The sequence below is a fragment of the Callorhinus ursinus genome, unplaced genomic scaffold, assembly GCF_003265705.2.
Source record: "Callorhinus ursinus isolate GAN/ISIS: 27379988/994484 unplaced genomic scaffold, GSC_fseal_2.0 scaffold29, whole genome shotgun sequence".
NCBI classification, from domain to species: Eukaryota; Metazoa; Chordata; class Mammalia; order Carnivora; family Otariidae; genus Callorhinus; species Callorhinus ursinus.
Genome location: NW_027397091.1, coordinates 1,413,691 through 1,440,713, shown reverse-complemented (window position 1 = coordinate 1,440,713; position 27,023 = coordinate 1,413,691). Strand labels below are relative to the sequence as shown.

Sequence of the window (27,023 nt, the reverse complement as noted above, 5' to 3'; positions counted from 1 at the left end):
GTTGTCAGAAATCCCTACATCTGTGTCTGTCGAACTCTTGTCTATAGAAAAGCCGTTCTGGAGTTGCAGATTATTGTGTTAATTCTGCCGTTTGCTTATAGTTGAATAAAAAGAAAAACACTGTGTGGATGAAAAAAAAAAAAGAAGTCAAAGGATGCAACTGAGAAAGAAAAGGACATGAGAGGACTCAGTTAAAAAAAAAAAAAAAAGATGTATCCTGACGATAAACCTTTATCACCGGAGTCCTTATCAGAATCAGATTATATTGAGGGGGTACGGGCAAAAAAGAAGAAAAGCAGTGAAGAATGAGAAAAAGTAACAGAAAGAAAAAGCAGCATAAAAAACAGGATAAGGAGAAAAAGATGGCGGCAAGTTCAAGTCCTGACTGGTCATAACATTGTAAGAAAAATCAGGTTTCCTTTATAAAGAAAGTGCAATGTCTAAGGAAATTTCAACTGTGAGAATTAGGACATAATTACTAAAATGCATGAATGTTCCCGTTTTTAGAATTAGTCCTATTCAGTAGCCATGTGGATGCCACTGTGTGAAAGGGCCATAGCTGTTGCCTGCTGCTTGAACATCCGTTTTTTTCTCTTCCAGTGCTTAACAACTCTGGGAGATATTACACTGCAGTTGTGCTAGTGGTTAAGACATTCGGGGATAAAGTTAATATGTCTGACTAGAAGTATCTCATGATAAGTCAACAGAAGTTGAATCTGGATACATCATTAAGGTATAATCAGAAATGATCAGGTGACTCTAGATAACATTTTTGAAATAGGGATCACATTGATATTTCAAAATCCTTACTCTGTAGATAAGTGTATTTTAATTTTGCCCCTTCTATACTTTTATATACCTGGGGAAGGAGCTTTTGGGGGGGGCTGCTAACTCTTCAGCTAGCAGAAGAGCATGCTTTTTATCCTCACACATCCTATTTCTGCAAACACAGTAGCCATGCTTCATGGGGAGGGCACAGCAGGGTACAGCACTCTTGCCACTGGACATCCTTGGACTCTGTCGTTTGCTCTTTTAAGTGAACCAGAGAAAGAGCCCTTTGCAGCATGACAGAGCCTCAAAGGCTCTGGAATTTACCTCCACTTCAGTAATGCTGAATGTTTTTTAGCATTACAAAGTGTGATAACATTTGAATTAATTCTGACTACACTTTGACTTTGGAGGGGAATCATTTCAAATAGATATTGGTACTTTTTGAAATTGACTGCCAAAAATTCTAAAATGCATGTTTTATACTGTTAGGTTTTAACTAGTCAGGAATATTTTATGTAACCAGTGATAGTTACTTTTGTTATGAATTTGGTTTAGGTTGTAATGTTTAGCTTTTATTAACTCCTTATTCTTGCTATCTTAAATTCCTTGCTGTATTTAATGGCATACTTGCCAAGATATCTAGCATGTAAAACAGACAAACAAACAAAAAAACCCAACAGGCTTTTGGGGCACCTGGGTGGCTCAGTCGTTAAGCGTCTGCCTTCAGCTCAGGTCATGATCCCAGGGTCCTGAGATCAAGTCCTGCAGGAGGCTCCCCGCTCAGCAGGGAGTCTGCTTCTCCCTCTGGCCCTCCCCCTGCTTGTGCACTTGTGCTCTCTCTCGCTCTCTCTCTTAAATAAATAAATAAAATCATTAAAAAAAAACAGGCTTTTGATTTTTTTTTTTTCAAACAGCTTCACATTGAAGCTGAGACTTACCATAAACAAGTTGAGTGGCAGGTCTGGTATGCTATGTCTTGTTACAAAAAGCTACTGCCAGAATCTTAGTAAACACAATATTTTAAGAAGTTGTCTTTGTATATTCATAACAAATTATGACAAGTGAGAATTACATTATGCTCTTCCTGTGTCATATTTTACTAAAATTTTGTATCTCGTAGCTCCTGCTGAATTGTTTACTAGTAATGTTAAACAGAACTGATAAATCATTTTTACTTTATATTTTTATATAATCAGGTAACATGAAATATAATTTGATGTACAATTTTGCCTGTTACAGAGGGTGTGCTAATTATAGTGGTATATACACAAAACATTTTGGCATGACAAGAAGCTAAATAAATAGCTATTTCACTTTAGAAGGAAAAGGCTGTTATCCCTAATAAGTTGATTTTGTGTAAGATGTGATGATTAGGTCGAAGTTCATTTATCTGTCGATGGCTGTCCAGTTGTTCCAGCACCACTTATTTGAAAGGCTATCCTTCTTCCACTGAATTAATTGTCTTTGTTCCTTTGTCAAAAATCAGTTGGACACATTTATGTGGTTCTGTTTCAGGTTCTTTATTCTATTCCTTGATCTGTGTCTATCCCTCCACCAATAACCACAAAGTCTTGATTACTGTAGCTAAACAGTAAGCCTTAACACTGTGTACAGTGATTCCTCCCACATTATTCCTCTTTTTCACACCTGTTACAGCTATTTTAGAAGCTCTGCTTTTTTGTATAAATTTTAGAATAAGCTTGTTTATATCTTCAAAAAAAGATCTTGCTGTGATATTTAAAATTTTTTATAATTGGGGACGCCTGGGTGGCTCAGTCAGTTAAGCGTCTGCCTTCGGCTCAGGTCATGATCTGAGGGTCCTGGGATCGAGTCCCGCATCGGGCTCCCTGCTCAGTGGGGAGTCTGCTTCTCCCTCTGCCTCTGCCTCTCCTCCTGCTTGTGCTCTCTCTCTGACAAATAAATAAATAAAATCTTAAAAAAAATAAAAATTTTTATAATTGGGTCAAAAATATTTAAGATAAAATTTACTGTTTTAAGCCTTTTTAAGTGTATGATTCAGTACTTAAGCACAGATGCTGCAAAGATTAGAGAACAGTGTGAATACCTTTGTGTCAATACATGTGAAAAAATGAAATAATGCCTAGAAAAGATTATCTTAAATGACTGAAACAGAAAGAGAAAACCCAAAATATCCTACAACTTTTAGAGAAGTTGAATCAACAGTTAAAAGAAAATGCCACAAATAAAAAATACTAATGATTTTACAAGGGAGATCTATTAAGTATTCAAGGTTCACACAATTCTAATCTTATATAATCTCTTCCAGAAATGAGAAGAAATCTCAATTTATAATTATTAAAGGTGAGTTTAACCTTGATATAAAAATGGAACAAGGACAGTAAAAGAAAACTAGATGAATGGTGGTGTCATTCAGAGAAAGGAAGCATGGGGTGGGGGGCTAAGGTCATAACAATGACTACGTGCCGACAGCAGGAGCTTGTGATTATCCAGTTAGAGATGTCTAAGCAGCGACCGAGAATAGTGGTCTGGAGCGCAAGGAGAAGCTGGGCTGGAGATAGAACTGAGAATCACCCATACAGAAAGAGCACCATAAGTCCTTTAAGTGGGATGGAATTACCCAGGGAAACTGTGTAGGATGAAGACAAAAGAGAATCAATGCCTGATTCCCAGACAACCTCAATGTTTAAGGAAGGAGATTCCCTAAAGAGCCTGGCCAGAGAATCAGGGAAAGAAAGGACCAGGAAAGCAAGAAAGACAGCAACTCCAATCACTCTGAGAAGGAGAGGAGACTAGAGAATTTGGTGACTGGCATCCGCTAAGACAAAACAGTTTCAGGACGTGGTGAGCGAAGGAGGCACCACTGTAGGCTGTTGGATGAGTGGGTGAGAGGAAGCACAAACAGGGAGCCAACACTGGAGCAGGCTGGCTGAGGAGGGAAGCAGAGAGTGTGTAAGATCAAAGGGAAGAGCAGACTAGAGGATGAACACACGGGTGGACCAGCTAGACAGAGAAAGGGAAGCAGTTGGTGAGAAAAAAAACAACACAGAGCCTATCCCCACATTCCAGGAATGAAAAGATTCTTCTGAAAAGATTCTTCTTTAGTCGCAGTCCGAAGACATGAACACACAATCACCAGGACTCGGTTTCAAATCCCTCCTAACTGATCAGTGACGACTTGCTTCTGAGAGTCGGCAAACGGCCTCAAACCAGGCCCGTGACCATGTTTCTATGGCTAACGCTGCACCAGTCCCTGAAGGTCCACCCGGCCCTGGATTCCACATTCACCCAAAACAGAGGGGGTAAAATCGAAAAGTACTGAGGCAAGGCCTGGAGGACACAGTGGCAGATGACAAAGAGCAGAAATGAGGCCATGGGTCTTAGATAAGAGGGAGTCCGTGGATCCCCTGTGAACTGAGAAAAGGGTGGGAGTTGATAACATCGGTGGCAGCAGCAGACCTGCCTTCAGGTCACATACACAAAACTCGGTGACGTGGAGAGGCTACGTGATCTGTGTAGGAGAGGCCAGGACTCACACAGGGCCCGTGCTCGCACATGCAACCTCGCGCAGCCACTCACTCCACTCCACCCTATCTTTACACTCTGACAGCAGCTGCAGCAACTTGCCATATGACACTTTCCACACTCGGGCTCTCATCAGTGTGACTCCTGCATACCCTGACTCATTCCAGAACTGAAGCTCTACAGGCTTTTACATGGGAAGTGCTTAGTGAAGAAATGAATCCAGCGGCAATTGCCAAACTTGTTACATGCCAACTTGCTTTCAAAAGGGCTTATAGTTCTCTTTAAGTGGTTTAAGCCACGCCTACCACAGCCTTCTTTATGGTGGTCATGTGCTCAGCACTCCTTTCCCATAGATACTACCAAGGCCAAGCAATATCGTACACCTCATTCACCTCAGGTTCCAAATTAGTTGAGTCAGTCTCCACTGAAAAGATTTCACTATGTCTGCAGGTTGAAACCAAAAAGTACTTCTTACCTGAATTTTGATGGGCCAGGTAAAATTACTGACATAAACGAAGAAAGTGATATTTGGGTGGTTGCGAAAATCGAACTTCTCATTAGAGAAGCTATCTTTGTACTCCTTAATGTTGGTTTTTGAAACAACAGGCATCTCTTCTCCAGCCTGGGTTCCAGCTGTCAGGAAGAAAAGAATGAAATACAAGGGTCTTTTTTTGGGGACAGATTCTGCCTTCATTAATGACAACAGTTAGCATTTACTGAACACTTACTACGTTCCAGGAATAGCCTCTAAGAGCACAAGCTCATTTAATTCGAACAACAATTCTTACTATTCTCATTCACAGATCAGGAAACTGAGGTTTGGAGAAATTAAGTAACTTGGTTCAGGTCACACAGCCAACAAGCAGCAGAGCTGAGATATGCAGTGGGAAGGCTGATACGCAAGGCTGTGCCCTTAACCAAAACAGTTCTGCCAGGAGTCTCTGCGACTCCTCTCCACTTAAACAGCTGACACCTAGCTGTGAAAATACAGATACCACTAGAATCCTACTAACAAGCAATGACTTTCATTCTGCATGTAGCACTTCAACTGCTTTGCATATCCCTTTTAGACCTGTTTGTCAGTGCTCCTGATCCCCGTACCAGGGACACTGATTGACCTCTCACTTCCTAATTAGCAGTGACCTCACGTCTCAACAGCAGCAGGGAAGAAGGAGCTCTAGAGAGTCACCCAGTCTCTTCTGCTATCAGCTACAACTGTATTTAAATCCCCCCAATCTGGTATAAATTCATGCTATTCCCAAACAGTCCTTCAACATTCCATTTTCTCCCTCAGCCTGGAATTCTGGTGTCTACAAAGATTCGTAAAATAGATTTTTAGCATGTCTGCATTAAATACTGTGACTGGAGCCCAGACTGCTGGGTCCTCATTGAGAGAATCATTGAAAAGCATTGGGGCGCCTGGGTGGCTCAGTCATTAAGCGGCTGCCTTCGGCTCAGGTCATGATCCCAGGGTCCTGGGATTGAGCCCCTCATCGGGCTCCCTGCTCAGCGGGAAGCCTGCTTCTCCCTCTCCCACTCCCCCTGCTTGTGTTCCCACTCTCGCTGTGTCTCTCTCTGTCAAATAAATAAATAAAATCTTAAAAAAAAAAAAGAAAAGCATTCACATGCTCAGAGATGTTGCCCTTCTCCCAATGTTCTGACAATTCAGACTTTTTCCTTAAAAGTATCTCCTCACTGCAAGTTTCTGAACCTTTTTTGAATTCCATACAATCTTAAAAGATGATAAACATAAGATGTGCAAAGGTAATACTTAATTTTGTTTCAGTCTAACTGGTTGTGTTTTGACCAAAAATCAGTACTGGAAGAGAAGTGATAAGGAAGCATGGTTACCATCCAGTGAGAAACTGCTGGGTTTCAAGCGCTACACGGACTACTTCTTTATTGTCTCATTTCAGTCTCACTATGCTGTGCACGGCTAGGTGTTTCTATCATCCCTTGTATCCACGAGCAAACTGGCTCAGAAAGCTTAATCTACCCAACCGCACAGTGCAGCGCGGTTGGTAACGGGCAGAGTTCAAACCCATGTCTGTCTAGTCTGTTGAGCTACGTTCGTAAGCGCTACATCAGGCCCGCCTGTCACTTCCTCAGTAGATCTTCCGCCCACATAGTCTTTAGTGAATCGTAGCAAGATAGACAAGAGAGCAAACACTATGCTCTTAGAGCTCGATTCAATTCCCAAATTCACCTTCCTGTACCTACCAAGATCTCATTCTAAATATTTCCATTTCTCACTTTTGAGGCCTGGACGGGGCCAACGGTGGGAGCGCCAGAGCAGGGGCTGCAGCTAGTGTCGTGGGCAGCAGGGCGGGGGGCTGAGCGTGCGCTGAGCCTGACACCACCCGAGGCACACGCTCGTATGACCTGATTCAATTGACACAACAATTCTAGGAGGTAAGTATTGCTGTCTTCTCTTTGTGACAAATCACGCTAAAGTCTAGAGACAGGTTTAGACACTGTTCAAGGTCTCCCAGGTCATAAGTGGCAAAGGTGGGTTTCAAACCCATCTGTCTCCAGAGCCCCCTTTCTCAACAACTACACGTATTTCTCAATCTACTACCAATCTACTCCACTTGGAGGGTCTTCTTCTAGGTATGTCTTTACCTGAGAAGCTGGCGGCCCAGGTGATGTTGAGGTTGAAGTTTTTGGAGGCATTGATGAACATGTCCAAATCCCTGTTTTGCTGAAGGGCGGTGCAAATAGTTAGAAAATTAATTACAACAGTTTCCAGATTTTAAAATAAAGTAGCAATTAAATTTTATTACTCTCAATTTTCTTAACTACAAAACAGATATTTTACAGTGTCTTAAAAGAAACTCGCACTTAGTAACATTTCTAACCAATATAAGCAATATAGCCCAAGTAAATTTCATTTCTCTCTCATAAATGTGTATGTAATTTAATGCTTTATCAAATGCCTAACTCCATGAGAAAGTATGTTTTAAAAAGCCCCTGACCAGAGCACAACAACTTTAATCCTATGATCCATGTTAGGGGAGTCAGCCTCCTAAAGGATCCTCTGGGCAGCTGTTTCCAAATGTCTGGAGAGCCCATGCTGATAAGTAAACACTGAACCAAGATCTCAATTTATGTGTATTTATAAATTAAAGCTATGTACTTCTGAGCTGATAGATTACATATCCTATAAAGTTCTCCAAAGTGGGGCGCCTGGGTGGCTCAGTTGGTTAAGCGACTGCCTTCGGCTCAGGTCATGATCCTGGAGTCCCGGGATCGAGTCCCACATCGGGCTCCCCGCTTGGCAGGGAGTCTGCTTCTCCCTCTGACCCTCCCCCTTCTCATGTGCTCTCTCTCTCTCTCATTCTCTCTCTCTCAAATAAATAAATAAAAATCTTAAAAAAAAAAGTTCTCCAAAGTGGAAATGGGCTCCCTGCTCAGCAGGGAGTCTGCTTCTCCCTCTAACCCTCCCCCATCTCACGCTCATTCTCTCTCTCTCAAATGAATAAATAAAATAAATTTTTTTTTAAAAAGCATAAAAAGCTGAAATGAACTAACTTAAAAAATAATTTGACTGTATTCATTCAGGACTTAAAAAACATTTTCCCTCACTAAAAATTTTATTTCAAGAGAAATATGACTGAATATTCTTTACTAGCTTTGAAAATCTTATTTATCACTTAGAGATACAACAATTTGAAGAGCTAGTTTTGTTTATTTTGATTCTTGGTTTTAATGACTGAGAAAGACATCTCCAAGAAATGTGTTGAGCCAACAGATAGAAGTGCACTGCTGGCTACACTGGATAAACTATACTACGAATTTTTAGTTTTCACTGAAACTTGACTAATAAATCTCTTTCTTGTGGTCAAAGAATTATGTATGCAAATTTTATATTTTATTTATATATATATTTTACAAATGGATCCAATCCTGCTGAAATTCTTTATCTTGAAAGACCAGAAATCAAGTCGGAACAATAAGATTTTTAAGGAGGTTGTTTTGATGGTATTTACAGCACAAAATCTTAACAATGGAAACATTTCTAAATAGCCATTTTCAAAATGTGATCTCCAAACCAGGAGTTTCTCTCCCAAAGCAGTTAGTTACCTTCTTGTTTATTGATATAACCTCACCCTCCTCTTGCAGGAAAGCTCAAGTGTTTATTTTTTTTTTTAATATTTGGTGGAAGAACACTACTTACAATTACTTCTTTCCATAGAAAGGATCAATAAACTTGATATCCTGGTGCCTTTTTTTTTTTTTTTAAAGATTTTATTTATTTATTTGACAGAGAGAGAGAGAGAGCACAAGTAGGTAGAGTGGCAGGCAGAGGGAGAGGGAGAAGCAGGCTCTCCGCTGAGCAAGGAGCCGGATGTGGGGCTCAATCCCAGGACCCCAGGATCATGACCTGAGCCGAAGGCAGCCACTTAACCGACTGAGCCACCCAGGCACCCCGATATCCTGGTGCTTTTATAAGAGACAGAACATACATCTTGGATAACTCTATTAAATATTCTGTTATAAGATAGACAGGGAACTCCAAAGAAGTCAAAAGATTTTCATGGTCACTCACCACATTAAGAAGTATTGCCAAGAGTCTATTATGTTTATTTAAAATAAAGTTAACATCAATTACATCCTGAAAGACTGAGTACTTCAACCAATGCTTATGAATAAGATATTAAATAAATTTCATGTGTGGTACTTTTGCTATAATCTTAGCCTAAAATTTTTTTTTTAATTCCAGTCAATACAGCCATTCAAATGATATGATATACAGTCTGTCCACATAATATTTTCATTTAAGTTCATCTATTATTTTTACTTAAATTCACTCTCTAGTACATTTCTTCTTAATTTTATCATTAAAATGGAATATAGGGCACCTGTGTGGCTCAGTTGGTTAAGCAACTGCCTTCGGCTCAGGTCATGATCCTGGAGTCCTGGGATCGAGTCCCACATCGGGATCGAGTCCCACATCGGGATCCAGTCCCGCATCAGGACCGAGTCCCACATTGGGCTCCCTGCTCAGCAGGGAGTCTGCTTCTCCCTCCGACCCTCTTCCCTCTCGTGCTATCTCTCATTCTCTCTCTCTCAAATAAATAAATAAAATCTTTAAAAAAATGGATTATAAAAAACAAATCTTACTTTCATTTAATTGTAAACATCCCACACTCTGGATTTTGTTCTACTACTACTTTATTTATACTTTAGATTTAGCAAAGCTTGTTAACAATAACATTTGTTAACAAAGGAACACAACCTGGCTCACTGTCATATTATTTTCCATGTATTATTTGTCATGTTTATGGTGACAGGAATTTTGTAATGCTAAGTGGCTTTGTGTATGTTGATGAGAAATAAGAAACCTTCAAGGAGGTTCCTAAATAATGTATCATCAAGTTTAGTAAAATTTCATTATGTACTGGAGTGGCCACTGAATGACTGTATTTCATTGAAGAAACTGTATAGGTATGTCTTCATGTTCTAGACGCTTCACTTTTAAATGTCATGCTATGTTGGCTCCCTTCTACCAGCAGGTAGTACCTTATGTCAGGCTGGGGTTCCTCATTAATGAAAGGAGATATAAATCCACATTTCAAATAGTCATCCTAATAATTCCAATTATTTCTGGTTAACTTCTTGTTGGACCTGACTACACCTTCGCAGTTTTTACCTCCTAACAAGGCTAACAACTTCCTGTAGGCACAGGAGTATCACCTCTGCAGCCTTCCTTGTATCAGTGGCATTAATTTCAATCCGAAGTTTCTTTGCAGGTACTTGTTAAGCCTCTGGTCTGTTTTGAGAGAGTAAATCTGGGCCCTGTCACGTGCCCCTCTGATTGGGGAGGTCCCCTTGTAGTCCCCTCTCCTTTTCTGTAGGGGCTGCGATGGGCTGATGGGCAAACCAAGTATGTGTGGAGTCAGTGTCAGTCTGGGTGTCAGATCCTGGTAAATCTGAACACCATTCTTGCCTTTGAGATGGAGAGGAGATAAAGTGTAGCTTCTAACATTTCTTTCCTGCACCTCTAAACATAGTCCTGTGTACTCCACTTTGGAGACCACTGCTAATGCTTCTACCCATAAAGATCAAGAAAAAGATCCACACGAATTCAAGACAAAGCAAGAAAACTTTTAAAATCTTACTTCATCAGGCGTAGCCACAAAATTGATGGCTGTGTAATAGCGGTCATCTTCCTGGGATAGGCTGAAGGTGAACTGATAGTCAATGAGAAGAGTATCTATGGAAAGAAAGAAATGTGTATTTAAAAATTAAAACAAAACAAAACAGAATAGATCTCGAGAGATACAGAGTGATCTTCTTATAAATACTCAATAGCTGGGAAACACTTTTAGCTCACTTTTACCTGGGGACTGGGAGGCTTTTCAAAGGAAGTCAAGTCTGTGGATAGTATCATTTTACTTGGAATAACCTATCAAACTCTCCTTATATCATGACCCTGGTTGAGATTTTAGGCTCCAACCTAAATCACCTACAAATATTAATTGTGTTTTGCTTAAGGATACAAAGCTATAAATTAAGGATATAAAAGGAACCAAGACTCTATGGAAAAATGGTTGATTCCAGGTCTGGAGCAAGGAATGTGTGCCTTGATTATCTTATTCTCGAAAGCAAAAAAGCATTCAAAGACTAAGGTGATGTAGCAAAAGAAAATAGCTTTAAAGAGAACCTACTGGACAAAGATGGTATAGTTTTTTTTGTTGTTGTTTTTTGTTTTTGGTACAAAAAAGGTGATTTTATTCAAGAACAGGAACAGGACCCGTGGGCAGAAAGAGCTGCCCAAATATGGTATAATTTAATTCTAAAAAGTCTATTGTACAACTCAACAACCTGATTTAAAAATGGGACAGAGGAATGAATAGGTATTTCCCCCAAGAAGATATACAAATGGCCAGTAAGCACACGAAAAGATGCTCAACATCATTAATCATTAGGAAAATACAAATCAGTTAAACCACAATGAGATACCACCTCATGCACAGTAGGATGGCTACTATCAAAAAAACAGAAGGTAAGTGTTGGTGGTGATGTGGAGAAAATAGAAACCTATGCACTGCTAGTAGGAATGTGAAATGGTACAGCTAATGTGGAAAACAGTATGGTAGTTTCTCAAAAAATTAAAAATAGAATTACCAAATGATCTAGCAATTCTACTTTGGAGTATATACCCAAAGAACTGAAAGCAGGATCTTGAAGAGATATTTGTTCACCATGTTCATAGCAGCTAAACATCATAGTGATTATTCACAATAGCCAAAAGATGGAAGCAACCCAAAGGTCCATCAAGAGTATACATAAAGTGGAATATTAAAAAGGAAAGAAATTCTGACATACACTACAACCTGGAACAACCTTGAAGACACTATGCCAAATGAAATAAGCCAGTCACAAAAGACCAGTACTGTATGATTGTACTTATATGAGGTGCCTAGAGTAGTCAACATTATAGAAACAGAAAACAGAACGGTGACTGCCAGGGGCTAGGGGAAGAGGGAAATGGAGAGTTGTTGACAAGTTTATTTTCAACTGTTTAAGAAACTGCCAAATGGTTTGCCAAAATGCCTATACCATTTTATATTCCCACAAAGATGGATGAAGGTTGTGCATAAAGGTTCTAGTTTCCCATATCATTGCTAAAACCTGGTATTTGATACTGGTTTTATTTTTTCAAGATAGATAGGTTACAGTGTACCAGATTACAAAAAGTTCACTGATACGGTGGGGCCTCTGGTGCCTGGGTGGCTCAGTTGGTTAAGTCAGACTCAAAACCTGAGTCCGACATTCGTTTTGACTCATGATCTCAGCGTCATGAGGCTGAATCCTCCCTCGGGCTCAGCAGTCAGTGGGGAGTCTGCTTGAGATTCTTTCCTTCTCCTTCTGCTCCCCCTGGCTATCTCTCTTTCTCTCTCTAAAATAAATAAATAAATCTTAAAAAAAAATTGTTTCTGGGGGCACCCAGTGGCTCAGTCGGTTGAGCGACCAACTCTTGATTTCAGCTCAGGTTGTAATCTCAGGGTGGTGGGATTGAGTCCCACATCTGGCTCCACACTCAGCATGGAGTCTGTGGGAGATTCTTTCTCTCCCTCTGCCCCTCCCCCTGCTTATGCTCTCTCTCTAAATAAATAAAATCTTAAAAAAAAATTGTTTCTGACCTATATCCTAAATGTGAAATATGTTGACCCCAACCAGGTAATGGCAAATGAAATTAAGTTTCAAGAGAACATATATGAAGAAAGCTAGAGGTGTGTATCTCTGTTATTCTCCCCTGATATCTGCTTTGGATACAGTAACATAAACCACAACCATAATTAACACAGCTTAAAATGGTGTTCCTATATGTAGTAAGCGTAATAGAATGGAAACAATTCCATGAATGGTTGCTATATTCTTATAGCACTTACCATTCTCAAACCATATTAAAGCAAATAACAAAGTTTTATTGACATACTTTGCTTCTAGACAAATATGAATTGCGAAAACACTTACAATAACATGTTCCTTTGAGAGGGTTTCCCTGGTATCGATTTTCTACCTCGCATCTAGGGGGATAAAATTGAAGATTATTTTCTATTGCTAGTTAAAACAAAATCTACATTCATCTTAAAACCAAGCAGATCCTTCTATATAAAACTACACTACAAACAAGTGTGAGTCAGCGTAATCACATTCTTCACTGTCACTCAGATCAGGTAGGCTGAGGAGAGTCTGCGTTCATGCTGAGTACTGCCTACCCAGCAGTTCACACCACCTGCCAACTGATAAACATTTGCCAAAGCGCAGGAGACAAATCCAAATGTAATAAATCTAGATCCTACCCATTATCATGAAAAACACATTTCCACTTTTGTGTGGACTAAATATTCCTCTAAAAGTGAAGTTAAAACATTTTTCAAATATTCATTTCTCACTTCCTTCCTATTCTCCCTGGATAAAACTGATCCTGCTCTTTAAAAATAAGAAAAGGCTAAACACTGAGAATCACTTTCATTTTTTTTTTTTTTTAAGTCCTTGAACGTGGTTCACCAGTCTGGAGAAAAAAATAAGTTCTAGTAAAAAAGAATCATTACTTTCCCCCACAAATATCATCTGTGAACATCAGCAAAACCCAGTCTCCCACTTCACAAGGCCATTTATACTGGCAGGGCCAGCAGCTAAGAGCTATTAAGAAAGTGGGGAAAGCTTGGGTCAAGCACTTTTCCCAGAGAAATAATACACCATATTGTGTCCTTGGATCCAGGGTAATTCTTAGTGCTTGCTTGTATCTAAATCTCTTGAAGAAAAAGTCTTTCAATGGACCTACGCCTCGTTTCGTTATTGCATGCCTAACTGAGGGCAGCAGTGATTAATTTTGCTCTATTATATTGTTCTGTTGAAAGGAACCTAGGCCCAAAAGCTAAACTTAATTTTTGATTAGACATTTCTTCAAGGCACCATGAAACCAGTAAACATGCCCACTGTTGTAAACTGTAAAATGCAGACAGAGCAATTCCTTCCTTGAACATCACGTTACTACGAGTGCTGAGAACAACAAAGTTTACCAATGAAGTATCTGCTTGTCTCAGCTCAATGTTGTGATACTACTAAACATCTCTCTCTCTTAAGTCTCTTCTTGAGAGAATGAGTAAACCCGGAGCATGTGTTTTATGAGGTTTTCTAGTGAGGCAGACAAGTATATATTTGTCAGGGAACAATCTCGTTTCAACTCATCATGTCACTAAAAACAATTATTGCTAGTCCTGCTATTGATGAATAAGGAAACTGAGGCTCAATTCAGTAAAGTGATTTGTCTCAAGAGTGCCCTGCTTCATGGAGGCAAAGCCAGGGCTAAAACTCCATGTCTGTCTGACGCTGTTGGCATCCTCATGGATGGGAACCTCAAACTCTTCCCTGGAAGATGTCTAACACACTTCACCAAGAAAAATGCTGGAACAGGAGGGATGTGTTAAAGGCCAGGGGATCATTTCCACTATCAGACAACCAAAATGCTAAATAAAACACTGTCCTGGAATACCAACTCTTCCAGCTCTTTCTCGGGAAAGGGTACAATCTCCTGATGTGACAAAAATTGAACAGTAATTGAAGTTAAAAGACTGATCCAAGTCAGCAATGCAGGAAATGTCAGTGTCACTCAAACATAAAAATGTGACCTAAAGAGCCATCAAGTAATTGCTGCTGAACCTCTTCAGTATGGAGGCTGACCGAATTAGACCTGTCTGAAATAGAAAAGGCAGAATTCCAAATTCATCAACCCGGGGATCCCCCCAGCGCCCATGACAAAAAGGCACAGGGAAGGGGTGGCTCTTGTGGTCCAGCAGCTTCACAGTCCCTTGGCCTCCCTGGTGGTACAGACCCAGCTGGCCTGGCTGCCAGTCACTAAATCCAGATGTGGCCTGTGGCAGGGGTCCCAGGAGTGTGGTACTCACAGCTGGCACTCATCTCCCTTGACGCCCTTGGTGGTGCAGAAGCACTTGCCCGTGTTGGTGTTACAGAGCGATGCGTGCCCATTGCACTTGCATGCTGGGGAGAAGGAAAAGGAATGGAAGTCACAACTGGCTTAAAAGATTACCACTATCATAGACATTTCCTAAAACACATAATTTTATCTGAATCGGATTCAATAGGAAAGACAGATTAGAATGAAAGCATTTAATGGGTAAGATTCAAGTTTTCCAGCTAAGATTTATCTCAAATAATGTAAAGGCAATGTTAAAAGAACCAAAGTCCAAGGACGGGAGGAAAGAGAAGGCTGGCTTCTACTGCTATCTGAAGCAACCATTCTGATCTATTTTGATCTTCTCAATAGGCTGTTTTTCACTATTATGACTCTTTCATTCATTCAGTAAATATTTATGAAGCATCTCTAGTGTGCCAGGTGCTGGGTATGGGGGCACAGACACAGTCCCTGCCCCCAAGGAGATGCTCTGAGCAATAACCACTCCTGAGGGGGAGGCTTGGTCTGGCTGCACTCAGCCTCAGATGAGGTGCCTGCCCCACAAAGACCACGTCTCAAATCCTAGCAGGGCTCAGAAGTGAGGTGAAATCACAGTGGCTGGTCAGTGTTTCAGAGGCCCCGCAGGACTCACAGAAATGGGCACCCATGTCTTGGGGGCCTCGGGCATGGGGTCCTGTGCATAGTCCCCACCCAGTAATGCCACGTACTGTGATTACTGTCAAACGATGAAGTCCAGTCACAAGGAATGGGAAAGATATTTTTACTAAAGACCTTTTAATCTGAGCAGGAAGTGTTCTTTAAGAGTGGCAGGCAATGGCCATAGAAGATTACTAATAACTGCCCACATTTCCTGAGCGCTCACTATGTGTCACGCACTGCTCTGACCACTTCCGTCTCAACCGCAACCCTTTTATCCCCATTTTATGGATGAGGAAACTGAACCCCAGAGAGGTTAAGGGACATACTGATAAAATGCCAGCTCTCTCCTGGTTGCTCTGGGATCAGATTCTCAAGGGCCAGGCTAAGGAGTTTGGAGGTGGGATTTCGGGAGGAGGTAGAGATTTTCCTTTCTTATTTATTTTCCTGCTCAGAACCCGAAGGGTCTTCCCATTGGAAATAAGAACAAGCCAAAAAGCAGTTTGCCAGCCTCACTGGTCATTTAAAAAATGTATTAATTTATGTTCTAACACTAAAAAGTCCTTGCTTACAGGAATCTATTTGACATGCATGGGAAAACCTTTAAAATATAATAGAAGTGGGGTGCCTGGGTGGCTCAGTCGGTTAAGCGTCTGCCTTCGGCACAGGTCATGATCCCAGGGTCCTGAGATCCAGTCCTGCATCAGGCTCCTTGCTCAGTGGGGAGCCTGCTTCTCCCTCTCCCTCTGCCTCTCCCCCTTGCTTGTGTGCTCTCTCTCTCTATTAAATTTAAAAAAATAAAATAAAATATACTAGAAGTACTGGGGAATCCGGCTCCTGGTTAAAACCCCATGTGTGACTTTTTGGACTCGACCACAAGCCAAATCCCAGGCTTAGCCAGCAGGTCTCCTGCGCCCGGGGGCCATCTCTGAGGGGAGCTGCAGTCAGGGTCTCAGGCACCCCCACCCCCCAAGTCAGCCGTGTTCGGTCACATGCTTGCATTCCTAGTGCAGGTGACTTCGTTCCTGAGTCTCTTTATCTGGGCCTTGGGCAGAGACCTTCTTCGGGAGCCTTGTTGAGCCTCCTCAGGAGAAAGGCGGGGAAGCCCTGAAGATGCGGTCCCTACTCTCAGTCCCCAGCACTTACTCCCCCTCCCCTCTCCAGGGTCCATGACAGGCTTTTGCTGGAGCCTTCTGCTCAGGGCTCTCCCCTCCTCTGTGCTGATCCACCTGACCCTCAACCAGCATCCAGTCCAGGAGGGAAAGGAACGTGCGGACTCAGCTTTCTCGCATTTAGGTTTAAGGCTCTTGCTTTACCACCACAGTAACTGATTAAAGGCCTAACTCTTCCATTTTTGGCTTGTTGGCGTTAACTGGCTACTCTGATACTTGGCAGCTCTGCTCACTGTCTCCCAGGCTTAGCTGAGCTCCTGAAAAGTATGACAAGAAAGGCAGTATCCTTTCTTGTGGCTTCTGTCCTCCTAGATACTCAAGTCAAATTGAGGCACAGTGTTCCAGCTGGTTTGCAATCAAACCCTGAGGGATTTGACTTACGCTGACATCTCCCCCCGTTGGTGGGATCACCATAGAAGCCAGATATGCAGGTCTCGCAGTGCTTGCCTGTGGTCAGGTTCTCACATTTCTCACAGATACTCTGATTAATGCACTTGCTGTGGCCATTGCACTGGCATGCTGAAAGAGAAAGCATTAAAAAAAGAAAGAAAGAAAGCATTTTAGGGGGCCTGCCCCATGGTAGAAGAGGGTGGAGTAAATTCCACGAGATTTATTTGCAACTATCTATTTAAGTTCCTTATTACCTCTAAATACAAAACTATTAAAACTGGCACACTAAGAACTCGTTTGGGAAATAAGATCAAAACATCCATCGCACCATTTGCAACGATGTGGATGGAACTGGAGGGTGTTATGCTGAGCAAAATAAGTCAATCAGAGAAAGACAAGTGTCATATGATTTCACTGATATGAGGAATTCTTAATCTCAGGAAACAAACTGAGGGTTGCTGGAGTGGTGGGGGGTGGGAGGGATGGGGTGGCTGGGTGATAGACATTGCGGAGGGTATGTGCTATGGTGAGTGCTGTGAATTGTGCAAGACTGATGAATCACGGATCTGTACCTCTGAAACAAATAATACATTATATGTTTAAAAAAAAAGAAGAAGAAGAAGATAGCAGGAAGGGAAAAATGAAGGGGGGGAAATCGGAGGGGGAGACGAACCATGAGAGACTATGGACTCTGAGAAACAAACTGAGGGTTCTAGAGGGGAGGGGGGTGGGGGAATGGGTTAGCCTGGTGATGGGTATTAAAGAGGGCACATACTGAATGAAGCACTGGGTGTTATACACAAACAATAAATCATGGAACACTACATCAAAAACTAATGATGTAATGTATGGTGATTAACATAACAAAATAAAAGAAAAAGAAAAAGAAAAAAAATCTATCCAGGGCTAGTCCAGGAAAATCAGAAATATACCACAGCAGGATGAAAGTTCACAGCCATTAAAAAAATAATTTGTGGTTGTTCATAAAAATAATGTATGTTCATGATAGTAAATTTGAAAAAATATAAGGAAGAGGGGAAAATCATATTCAACTGCACCACGCAGAGATCACTGTGGACGTTTGGGATTTTTAGTTCCAGGAATTTATTTTCTCTATATAGTTTTACATAGTTGTGCTCATATTAATACACAACTTTGATTTTTTTTTACTTACAGTACACTTACTTTACCACATTATTTCATCTATCATAAACAAAACCTTAAATGGCAGAATGATTTCTATGAATCATAACAGCTATTTAACCATCCCCTTACATTCTGATATTTAGTTTGCTTTCAATTTTTCTTTTTTAGAAAAATAACCATCTTTATATATAAAAACATTCCCACAAGTGTAATTAATAAGATTCTTGATGCACACAGGACCTTACAACTAGAAAGGCATATGAAACCTGGACCTCTTGGGACTGCTCAGGACAGCTGTTTAGGCTGTGCACTGCAGACTCCAGTGGGCCATTCACAAAGTGCACAATCTACACCACTGCAGGCAGAAGACCTGACTCTGTAAATCTGTCTTTCCCCCCAGCTTTACTGAGACACTACTGACACACAATATTGTGTAAGGAGTTGAATGCACTGATTTGATACACTAATATATCGCAAAATGATTTCTACCCATGGCGTCAGCTAACATCTTATCACATAACTACTATTTCTTTCTTGTGGTGACATGTCAGGTGTACTTTTTTAGCAACTTTTGCAGATCTCTCTTGCTTGATCAACGCGGTATAGCTTTCCACCATTGTGGCAACTTTTCATAGCCTTGCACCTGTAGTTTACGCACATGTTTCCTACCCCATCACTGACGTATTTGACTTGTTCTATATAGGCTCTAACTGAAAGACTTAACTATGACTATAGCAGTTATTATTGCACCATAAATACTTAAGAGGTGTGGGATATGCATGTCATTCCTGTGAAGATGAACAACTATATAGATACCAAAAGGGAAAAGCACAACACACACAAAAATGCAGAATCTAAAATCATTTCCCAATAAAATCTGTATTCTAGATAAAAAGACTAGAAACATGCTTCTCTCTCTCTTTTCCCCTTCAAAATCCCACTGAAATTACTGAAAAAGTGTGAAAACAAGGATAAATCCATAGGAATATGGGATAAGATGAAAAGGTGTATCAGATGTATCGAGAGGTACTTCTGAATTACTGAGCAATTTCTAGAAATTATAAAACAGATGGTGTCAATCTGACAGAAAAAGGGAGTTGAGACATCTGTCTGCTAATGTAGAAGGAGGGGACAGCTAAAGTGACTAGATGCACTTTACCAACTGACACCTGAAAAATCCAGCTGGGGCTGGGAGACAGAACAGGCCCTGGGAGAGCAGCAGGACGTGCCTCCCGACCGGTTCCGTGTCTGTTCAACCTCCCACCACAAACAAAAATAAACCCAAAATGGCTTATGGACCTAAATAAAAGAGAAAATCTATGGAACTTTAAAAAGAAAAGAGTAAATCTTTGTGATCTTGGGTTAGCGAGGCACTGATTTCTTAGGTACAATACCAAAAGCACAGGGGATAAAATTTAGAACTTTTATATTTCAAAAGATACCACCAAAAAAGTAAGAAGAAACCCTCAGAATGGGAGAAAGTATTTGCAAATCATATAGTCAATAAGAACTTGTATCTAGACTTCATAAAGAATTCTATGGGTTGACAGTAAACAGACAAATGAACAATTTAAAAATGGGCAAAGAGGGGCCCCTGGGTGGCTCAGTTGGTTAAGCGTCTGCCTTTGGCTCAGGTCATGATCCTGGGGTGGTGGGATCGAGCCCCGCACGGGGCTCCCTGCTCCACGGGGAGTCTGCTTGTCCCTCTCCTTCTGCCCCTCCCCCCTGCTCATGCTCTCTCTCTCTCAAATAAATAAAATCTAAAAAAAAAAGAGAGAACTTTTTAAAAAATGGGCAAAGAATTCAAATAGACATTTCTCTAAAGAAGACAGAGATGGCCTGCAAGATGCTCAACTTCATTAGTCATTAGAGAAATGCAAATCAAAACCAGAGATACCATTTCTCACACACTACAACATCTGCAATTAAAAAAACAAACAAAAAAACCCCCCAAAATAGACACAAGTACTGATGAGCACGTGGAGAAGTCTCAACCTTTTCAGGCTGGCTACTGAGGGTGAAAAATGGTACCGCTACTCTGGAAAACCCCGTGCCCATTATTCCTCATTCATACCCCCAGCCCTGGATGATTGCTAAGCTCTTATTTGTCTCTAGATATTTGTTCTTTTTTGGACATCTCACATAAATGGTATCATATAATAGGCAGTCTTTGCATCTGACTGCCTTTTCATAGCATGCTTTTGAGACTCATCCGTGTCACAGACTACAGTACTTCATTCACCCCTTTTATCATTTAGCAGTATCCATCATATGAACGTATCACATTTTGTTTATCCATTCACCAGCTGAGAGACACTGGGTTGTTTCCACTTTTGTCTGTTATGAGTAATGCTGCTATAAGCATTCACTGCAAGTTTTTGTGTGGACATATGTTTTCAATTCTCTTGGGCATATACTGGGCCATATGATAACTCTGTTTAACATTTTGAGAAACTGCCAAACTGTTTTCCAAAGTGGCCACACCATTTTACATTCCTTCCAGCAATGTGTGAGGGTTCCAATTTCTCGAATGTTGTTGAGCATCTTTTCCTGTGCTTATTGGCCATTTGTGTATCTTCTTTGGAGAAATGTCTATTTCAATCTTTTACCCATTTCTTAATTGGGTTGTCTTTTTACTGTTGAGTTTTAAGAGTTCTTTACATATTCTGGACGGTAGATTCTTACCAGATACTGTATATGATTTGCAAATATTTTCTCCCATTCTGTGGGTTGCCATTTCACCTCATATACTCTTGATATTAACAAAAATGCACAGACTTAAATACTTCATGAGTTAAACTAGTAGATTAGAAACAGAATGATAGATCCTTTGACATCTTAGAGAGGAAAAAAGGGAACACAGAAAATTTAATTCAATGTGAAGGGAAAAGACTGGTTTCTTATTTTGCATTTCCCTGCTCTGTTTCCTTTTCTGAGAAAGACTTCTTTACATCCATTGCCCACTTTTTCTGTTGAGCCAAAAGTGCTTTCTTCTGGAGGGTAGAGGTTTGCATACTCAGGATGATAATCACTTATTATATGCACTGCAGGTATGTTCCCCCAGCCTGTCTCTTGCCTTTTCCCGTTGCTCACAGTGGTCTTTCCCTTAGAGAAGTCCTCACAAAGAGCCTTGTTGTCAGTGGCACCATCCGACTCTTGGAGATGTTCCTACCCACCAACCTCCTGGGGGTCTTTGCACCTGCCTAATCTCCCCCAGCTGTTCTGGAGGTCCATCAGCATATTCCTGACTATTTACTGAAAGTCTGAATCAAAGGCCAGTTTCTCAGGGCAGCATCCCCAGCAGGTGTAGACTCAGGCTTTAGGCCAACTCATGATCTATTCCTTTTGGCACCAACCACTGGAAAGAAGGAGGGGAAGGGAGCAGGGGGAAGAGTAGGAGGGGGGCAAAGAGGGAGAGGAGGCAGATAGGCTTAATTTTTCCTCTTGCCAGAAGGGATAGGGACCTTTTCCCTCTCTGTTTTCTTAGAGCTTTTCAAGAAAACCTGTATTTACAAATCCTTTCTCTGTTCCTTTGATACGTATATGTATGTAAATCTTTAAAAAAAAAAAAAAAAAAAAAACCTCTCGTCAGCACAACAATCCAGGAATGTTTTCCTTAAGGGCCTGGGAGCCATCACTTTGAAATGTAAACATCAAGGAAGGCAGCACTCTATATCCCTATCACTTTGGGAATTCAGTCTGGGTGCATTTGTGCCGAAGTGTAACCATCTGCTTGCCATAAAGATAAAGGAATTTTTTTTTTTATAAAGGCAATTAACTAACACAGGTAGCCACCCCAATTACCAAGTAAATTCAGGATGAACTATGAAAGAAGGTACAACAACGGTGCTGTCAAATCCCCTCATATGAGGACAAGTTATCATTCATCTTCAAAACATTTATGTAATGGATTGTATATGCCTGGCTATTTAAAAGGGTGAGATTTCTCTGTTTTTGCAATCTCGTTAGTGGACTGACTGTAGGGTGCACCACAGTCTGGTTTGATGCTTATTCAAAATAACACCATTTTCTTTTTTTTCTACATTTGTGGAGAGGAATTTCTGGGTTGGTAGGAGTTTTTTCATTTTTCCCCTAACAATTGCCACAGTGTATTTTTCAGTAAAAAGCAAACTACAGAACAATATATATCGTATTAATCCTATATAGCGTAGTATTTCCTATTTTTAAAATAGACGGTATCTGTATTAAACCATTAAAAGTTGTTAATTCTGTGAAGAACTGGAGAAGAAGAATTCCAATTTTTATTTTATCTACAGCTGCAGGATTTGCTCATAATGAACATACTTCAATACTTCCACAGTGAAAGCAAAACACCTCACAGGAACTTCTGTGTTTTCATGAATTGACATTAAAAATATTGTTCCTAAAAAAAAAAAGTATGTATATATTTTTCATGGAAAACTATTTTTCCTAAGATGATCTATTTTTTTTCCTAAAGGAAATTCATATAAATAATGTAGCTTTCAAAGTTTTATTCTTTGTAAATAGGTAGTAAAACCCTTGATTTTGGATACACGAGACATCTTACCTGGACAATGAATGAAAGACCAGTTGTATCTGCTGTCCTCCAGGCACATGCTGGCATTGAGAAGGGGCTGTGGGTAGGAATTCCCCACAGGGGCCTGAGAAGGCATCTTCACTGGTCCTTTATAGGAGCCCTCTATGCATTTGCCTTTGCCCGTGTTGCTGGGATCAGTGCACCAGCCGCAGCCTGGCTGCTCCAAGCAATGACTGCAGGTACAATAGCCTGAACAATTTTCAGCTGTAAAAGAACACAAGTTACAATTCACTACTGCACATAGCTTTGAATTCACTGTATTTAAATTACCTTTTTTAAGTTTTTTTTTTAGATTTGTTCATTTTAGTAACCTCTACACCCAACGTAGGGCTTGAACTCACAACCTGGAGATCAAGCAATGCGTGTTCTTCCTACTGGGCCAGCCAGGCACCCCTAAATTACCTTTTATTTAAACAGACTATTCTGTCAGTCAAAATTCCTATTCTAAGGTGATTTTTTAAAAAAGATTTTTATTTATGTATTTGACAGAGAGAGAGAGAGCGCGCACAAGCAGGGGGAGCAGCAAAGGGAGAGGGAGAAGCAGGCTCCCCGCTGAGCAGGGAGCCCGATGTGGGGCTCGATCCCAGGACCCCAGGATCATGACCTGAGCTGAAGGCAGAGGCTCAACTGGTCGAGCCACCCAGGCGCCCCCTAAGGCGATTTCTTAAATGACACAATAAATTTAAAGAGCCCAATATCTTGCCAACATAGAACAGGGGTTCCTCCCCTCCTCTATCAATCCCAGGATGTGGAGGCAGAAGGACCTTAGCAGTCATCTACCAGAAAGCACTTATTTCATGAATCAGGAGAGGAAGATGTGGAGACATTACATGGATTGAGCAATATGATACTGAAGCTGAGCAAGGGGTTTCTGTACTCTGTGCTCTGTCCTACAGGGCTTGATTCTTTTTTTTTTTTTTTAACATTTATTTATTTGAGAAAGAGCGAGAGAGAACGAGTAGGGAGAGGGGCAGAGGGAGAGAGAGAATCTCAAGCAGATGTCCCAACTGAGCAGGGAGCCCCGACACAGGGCTCAGTCCCACGACCCTGAGATCATGCCCTGAGCCGAAATCGAGAGTCGGATGCTTAAGCGACGGAGCCACGCAGGCGTCCCTGCAGTGCTTGATTCTGCATGAAGGTTCTCCTCCCCTCAGGCGGTCTCTGGTCTTGCCCTGCGGCAGGAGCCGCTCCCTTTCACTTACGGGGGCAGCTGCTCATGGTGTACCACTCCATACACTGGCCAAAAGGGAAGGAGGCCACATAGGCATTGGAATCCACGCACTGCTTCATGTTGCTGCACCACATGCACTCAGAGCTGCCGCTGGTACACTCTCCACACGCCGTCCGCAGGGCACACGGCGTCCGGCACTGCTTCGCACTGTGGTTCGCTGGGAAGCAAACCCAGGACACTTAGAGCTCCCGCCACATTGGCCAACATCAAAGGCTTTTCGGGATGGCTTGTGACCCACTAGCGTGTCATGAAATCACACCAGTGGGCTACATTAAATGTAGGAGAAAACCAAAAACATGGAGTCGCCCTGTACTGGGCTAGTCAGGTATATTCACACACTGAGAGGAAAAAATTCTTTCTTTTCGAAGAGCGTTAAGGACAGACATGAGGGAACAAGCTAATCTTTCCATAAGCGTGGCAGTTCTAAAGCTCCTTGCAGTATACGGGACTCAGGATGACCTTCAGGGGTTTTACAATCCACCTGAACATGAAAACTTGTATCTGTATATTTGGGGGAAGAGGGACCACAGAATTCATTACATGCACCCAAGCATTCAGGACCCAAAAGGGCTGAAAAACTCCCCTACAGGAAGCTTAGAAACCATATTTTACGAGGAGAATTCTTTTCTACACCTCTGTACTCCTCAGATGACTTAAGAGTACCTTCCTAAAATGAGACACGATGTCAATGGCGTCCCAAAAAGTGCGCACAAAATTCCACCTACTGCACGTGAGTCCCTCTGCAGGGTAAGATGCTCATCTCAGCTTGTCTGTGCGCTGCAGATGCTGCCCCTGAGCCTGCCCATGGGAGGCCTGAACGTAGCCCACGGGGGAGCTGTGAACCCGAGAAGATCCCCAGTGTGTGCTCCTCAGTACTCTCCCACAGCGCTCACACAGTCCCGGGCAGCTTCTGCTTTCTGTCGTGTAACTGCTCTCCCCATTTCTCTCCCCACTGAAGCTTTCTGTCTACCGTCCCTGCAGTGACCTGCTTGCTTTTCTGATCTTTTCTTTACATTTTTTGTCCTTTCTTCCAGAGCGTTTCTCTGCCAACCTTAAGATATTTGCCTTTCAGAGCAATTCTCAGTACTTTTTATGGTCAGCAAACCAATCAATCTCACTGCTAGTTAGAAGGTTAGGTTCTTTGAGTAGTGTTAGTTATTTTTGTTTATGCTTCGGCTCATACTATTCAGAGCCGGAGACTATTTCCTTCCACTTGTAAGTGCTGGGTTACACTCCGCTTCATATGCTTGAAATCAATACTCCCCATCTGTTTTTCCTGACCATCTCACACCTCTCAATATTTCACTACGCCTCCTACGGTCTCTCTTTCAGTGAACTTCCAATGATACATCATTCACCCAGATACTTACCAGGCCTTTCACAGACACTGCCATTGAGTGGGTTGATGCAGGTTGCAGCCTTCAAGCCCCGAGTACTGGGTTCTGACAAGATTCCACAGAATCCAGCATCACTGGGCTCAGACGGCATCCACTGGAGCAAAGTATTTGTGAATGGGGACATATCTTCCCAGCACCAGTAAGACACATTGATCTTCCGAAGGCCAACCCATGGGGTTAAGGTGAGCTTGGACTATAGGCAAAAGAGACACAGCTTTGAATATAAGCGATGTCTTGAGCAAAAGAGCCTTCCAGATAAAAACCACTAAGTTACATATGCCCCGCAGGTGAAGGAAAACCTCCCCATCCCAATCCAGCCACGGCAGATTAGGACAGACCATCATGTCACCCCCTTCTACTACACTCATGAACTAGAACTCTGCCTGCCGGGCACACCACAGGGAAGCTGCATGGGTGCGCTCAGGACAAGGGTGGGTACTAGAAGCTGAAGTTCTGAGGACGTGAACTCACCATGCTCTGTGATGACTGCATTATTCGCAGCTGCTTAAGGACAAATTCTACCTTCTTCTGGGTTGTAAGAGAAGCCAAAAAGGCATTGTGGTTCCTACAGGACAATTTAGCATTGTCATAATTCTCCTTGGCAGTAGTAATTTTCAAACAGGAGTTTCCGACCAAATGCCAGCCAATGCCACAGATATTTTCTTTTGTAAAGGGGAGAGGGAAAAAAAAAAGTTTTAGAAATCACAAAAAACTACTACACTACCAGTTCGAATGATCAGAAACCTAAAAGGTTTCCGCGACTTGAATTCCACGGTACTTTACTAGATGTGGTGAGGGCATCTGACACATTACTAAGGACCGATGCAGAATACAAGAACGTTAGACTTCACCAGTCTTATTTCCTGGATCTCAAGAGGCATATTCTAAGGTCAACTCTCTATGTCTTAGAAGAAAAAAATCTTAGGTGCCAGTGCTAGATTTCTAAACCCCCTTTTGAAGAACAATTAGAAACAAGACTAAAATCCTAAGAACAGAAAAATGAGTACGCGGATTTGAAGGGTGGGGAAAAAAACTGGTGGATAGAAATGAGTCGAGTGAACAAGACGATGGTCTTCAAAAGCTTCACTGTTTCACATCAAGTGGAAGGTAAAATCAAGGGTACAAAACATCCTGAAAGTGAGGTGGAAATATCCTTTTCAGAAAAAAACAAACAACCCTAAGTGATACAGGTGCAGCACACAAGGTAAGACTATAATCTGCTCCTGTGATCGCCCTGAACCCACCCAGCTCAGCTCCATGCCCCAAACTGCACAGAAGCTCGGTGCACTTCCTGGGAGACAGGGAAGAAGCAAGGCAACTTTGCCAGAACCAAGTACCCTAGGGACACCACCAGCGATGCCCGGGACCGGTCAGTGAGGCAAGTGAAAGGTGCCACAGGAAAGGGATCATGTAAGAGCAAATAAAGCATCTGCTCTTCCAAGTGTGGCATCAGTGTCCCTACTCATTAAAATGTAGATTCTAGCTCCCTTCCCCCGATGTGCACCAGAATCTGACTTCTGACAAGACCCTCAGGTACTCCCCAGTACACTGAAGTCTGTTGCAATGAGGTAAAGAAAAGCAGCTCACACTCATGCAAGCTGAATCAAGTACTGCCAAAGGGCATTGAAAAGGGGCCTGGCAGACCCCGCCGCCCTGTGCATGGTTCAGGTGCTGTACAGAACCATCGATGTCCCCCTTCTTGGAAATCCCAGTTGAGCAAATACATCACAGAACTTCTGTTGTGGCT

General features: G+C 41.7%; 1 protein-coding gene across 5 annotated transcripts in view; it reads right to left on the bottom strand.

Moving 5' to 3' along the window:
- ATRN (attractin) overlaps window positions 1-27,023 on the bottom strand; it is a 158,195-nt gene that overhangs the window by 48,074 nt on the left and 83,098 nt on the right. For all 5 annotated transcript variants that reach the window (XM_025875936.2, XM_025875937.2, XM_025875939.2 and 2 more), the window contains 10 exons: window positions 25,748-25,938; window positions 25,250-25,469; window positions 23,851-24,036; window positions 22,619-22,852; window positions 16,915-17,052; window positions 14,697-14,790; window positions 12,760-12,812; window positions 10,398-10,492; window positions 6,898-6,976; window positions 4,751-4,908 (listed from right to left, as the gene is read on the bottom strand). In XM_025875936.2, the coding sequence (XP_025731721.1) occupies window positions 4,751-4,908; window positions 6,898-6,976; window positions 10,398-10,492; window positions 12,760-12,812; window positions 14,697-14,790; window positions 16,915-17,052; window positions 22,619-22,852; window positions 23,851-24,036; window positions 25,250-25,469; window positions 25,748-25,938 (1,448 nt within the window). The remainder of the gene's footprint in view (window positions 1-4,750; window positions 4,909-6,897; window positions 6,977-10,397; window positions 10,493-12,759; window positions 12,813-14,696; window positions 14,791-16,914; window positions 17,053-22,618; window positions 22,853-23,850; window positions 24,037-25,249; window positions 25,470-25,747; window positions 25,939-27,023) is intronic.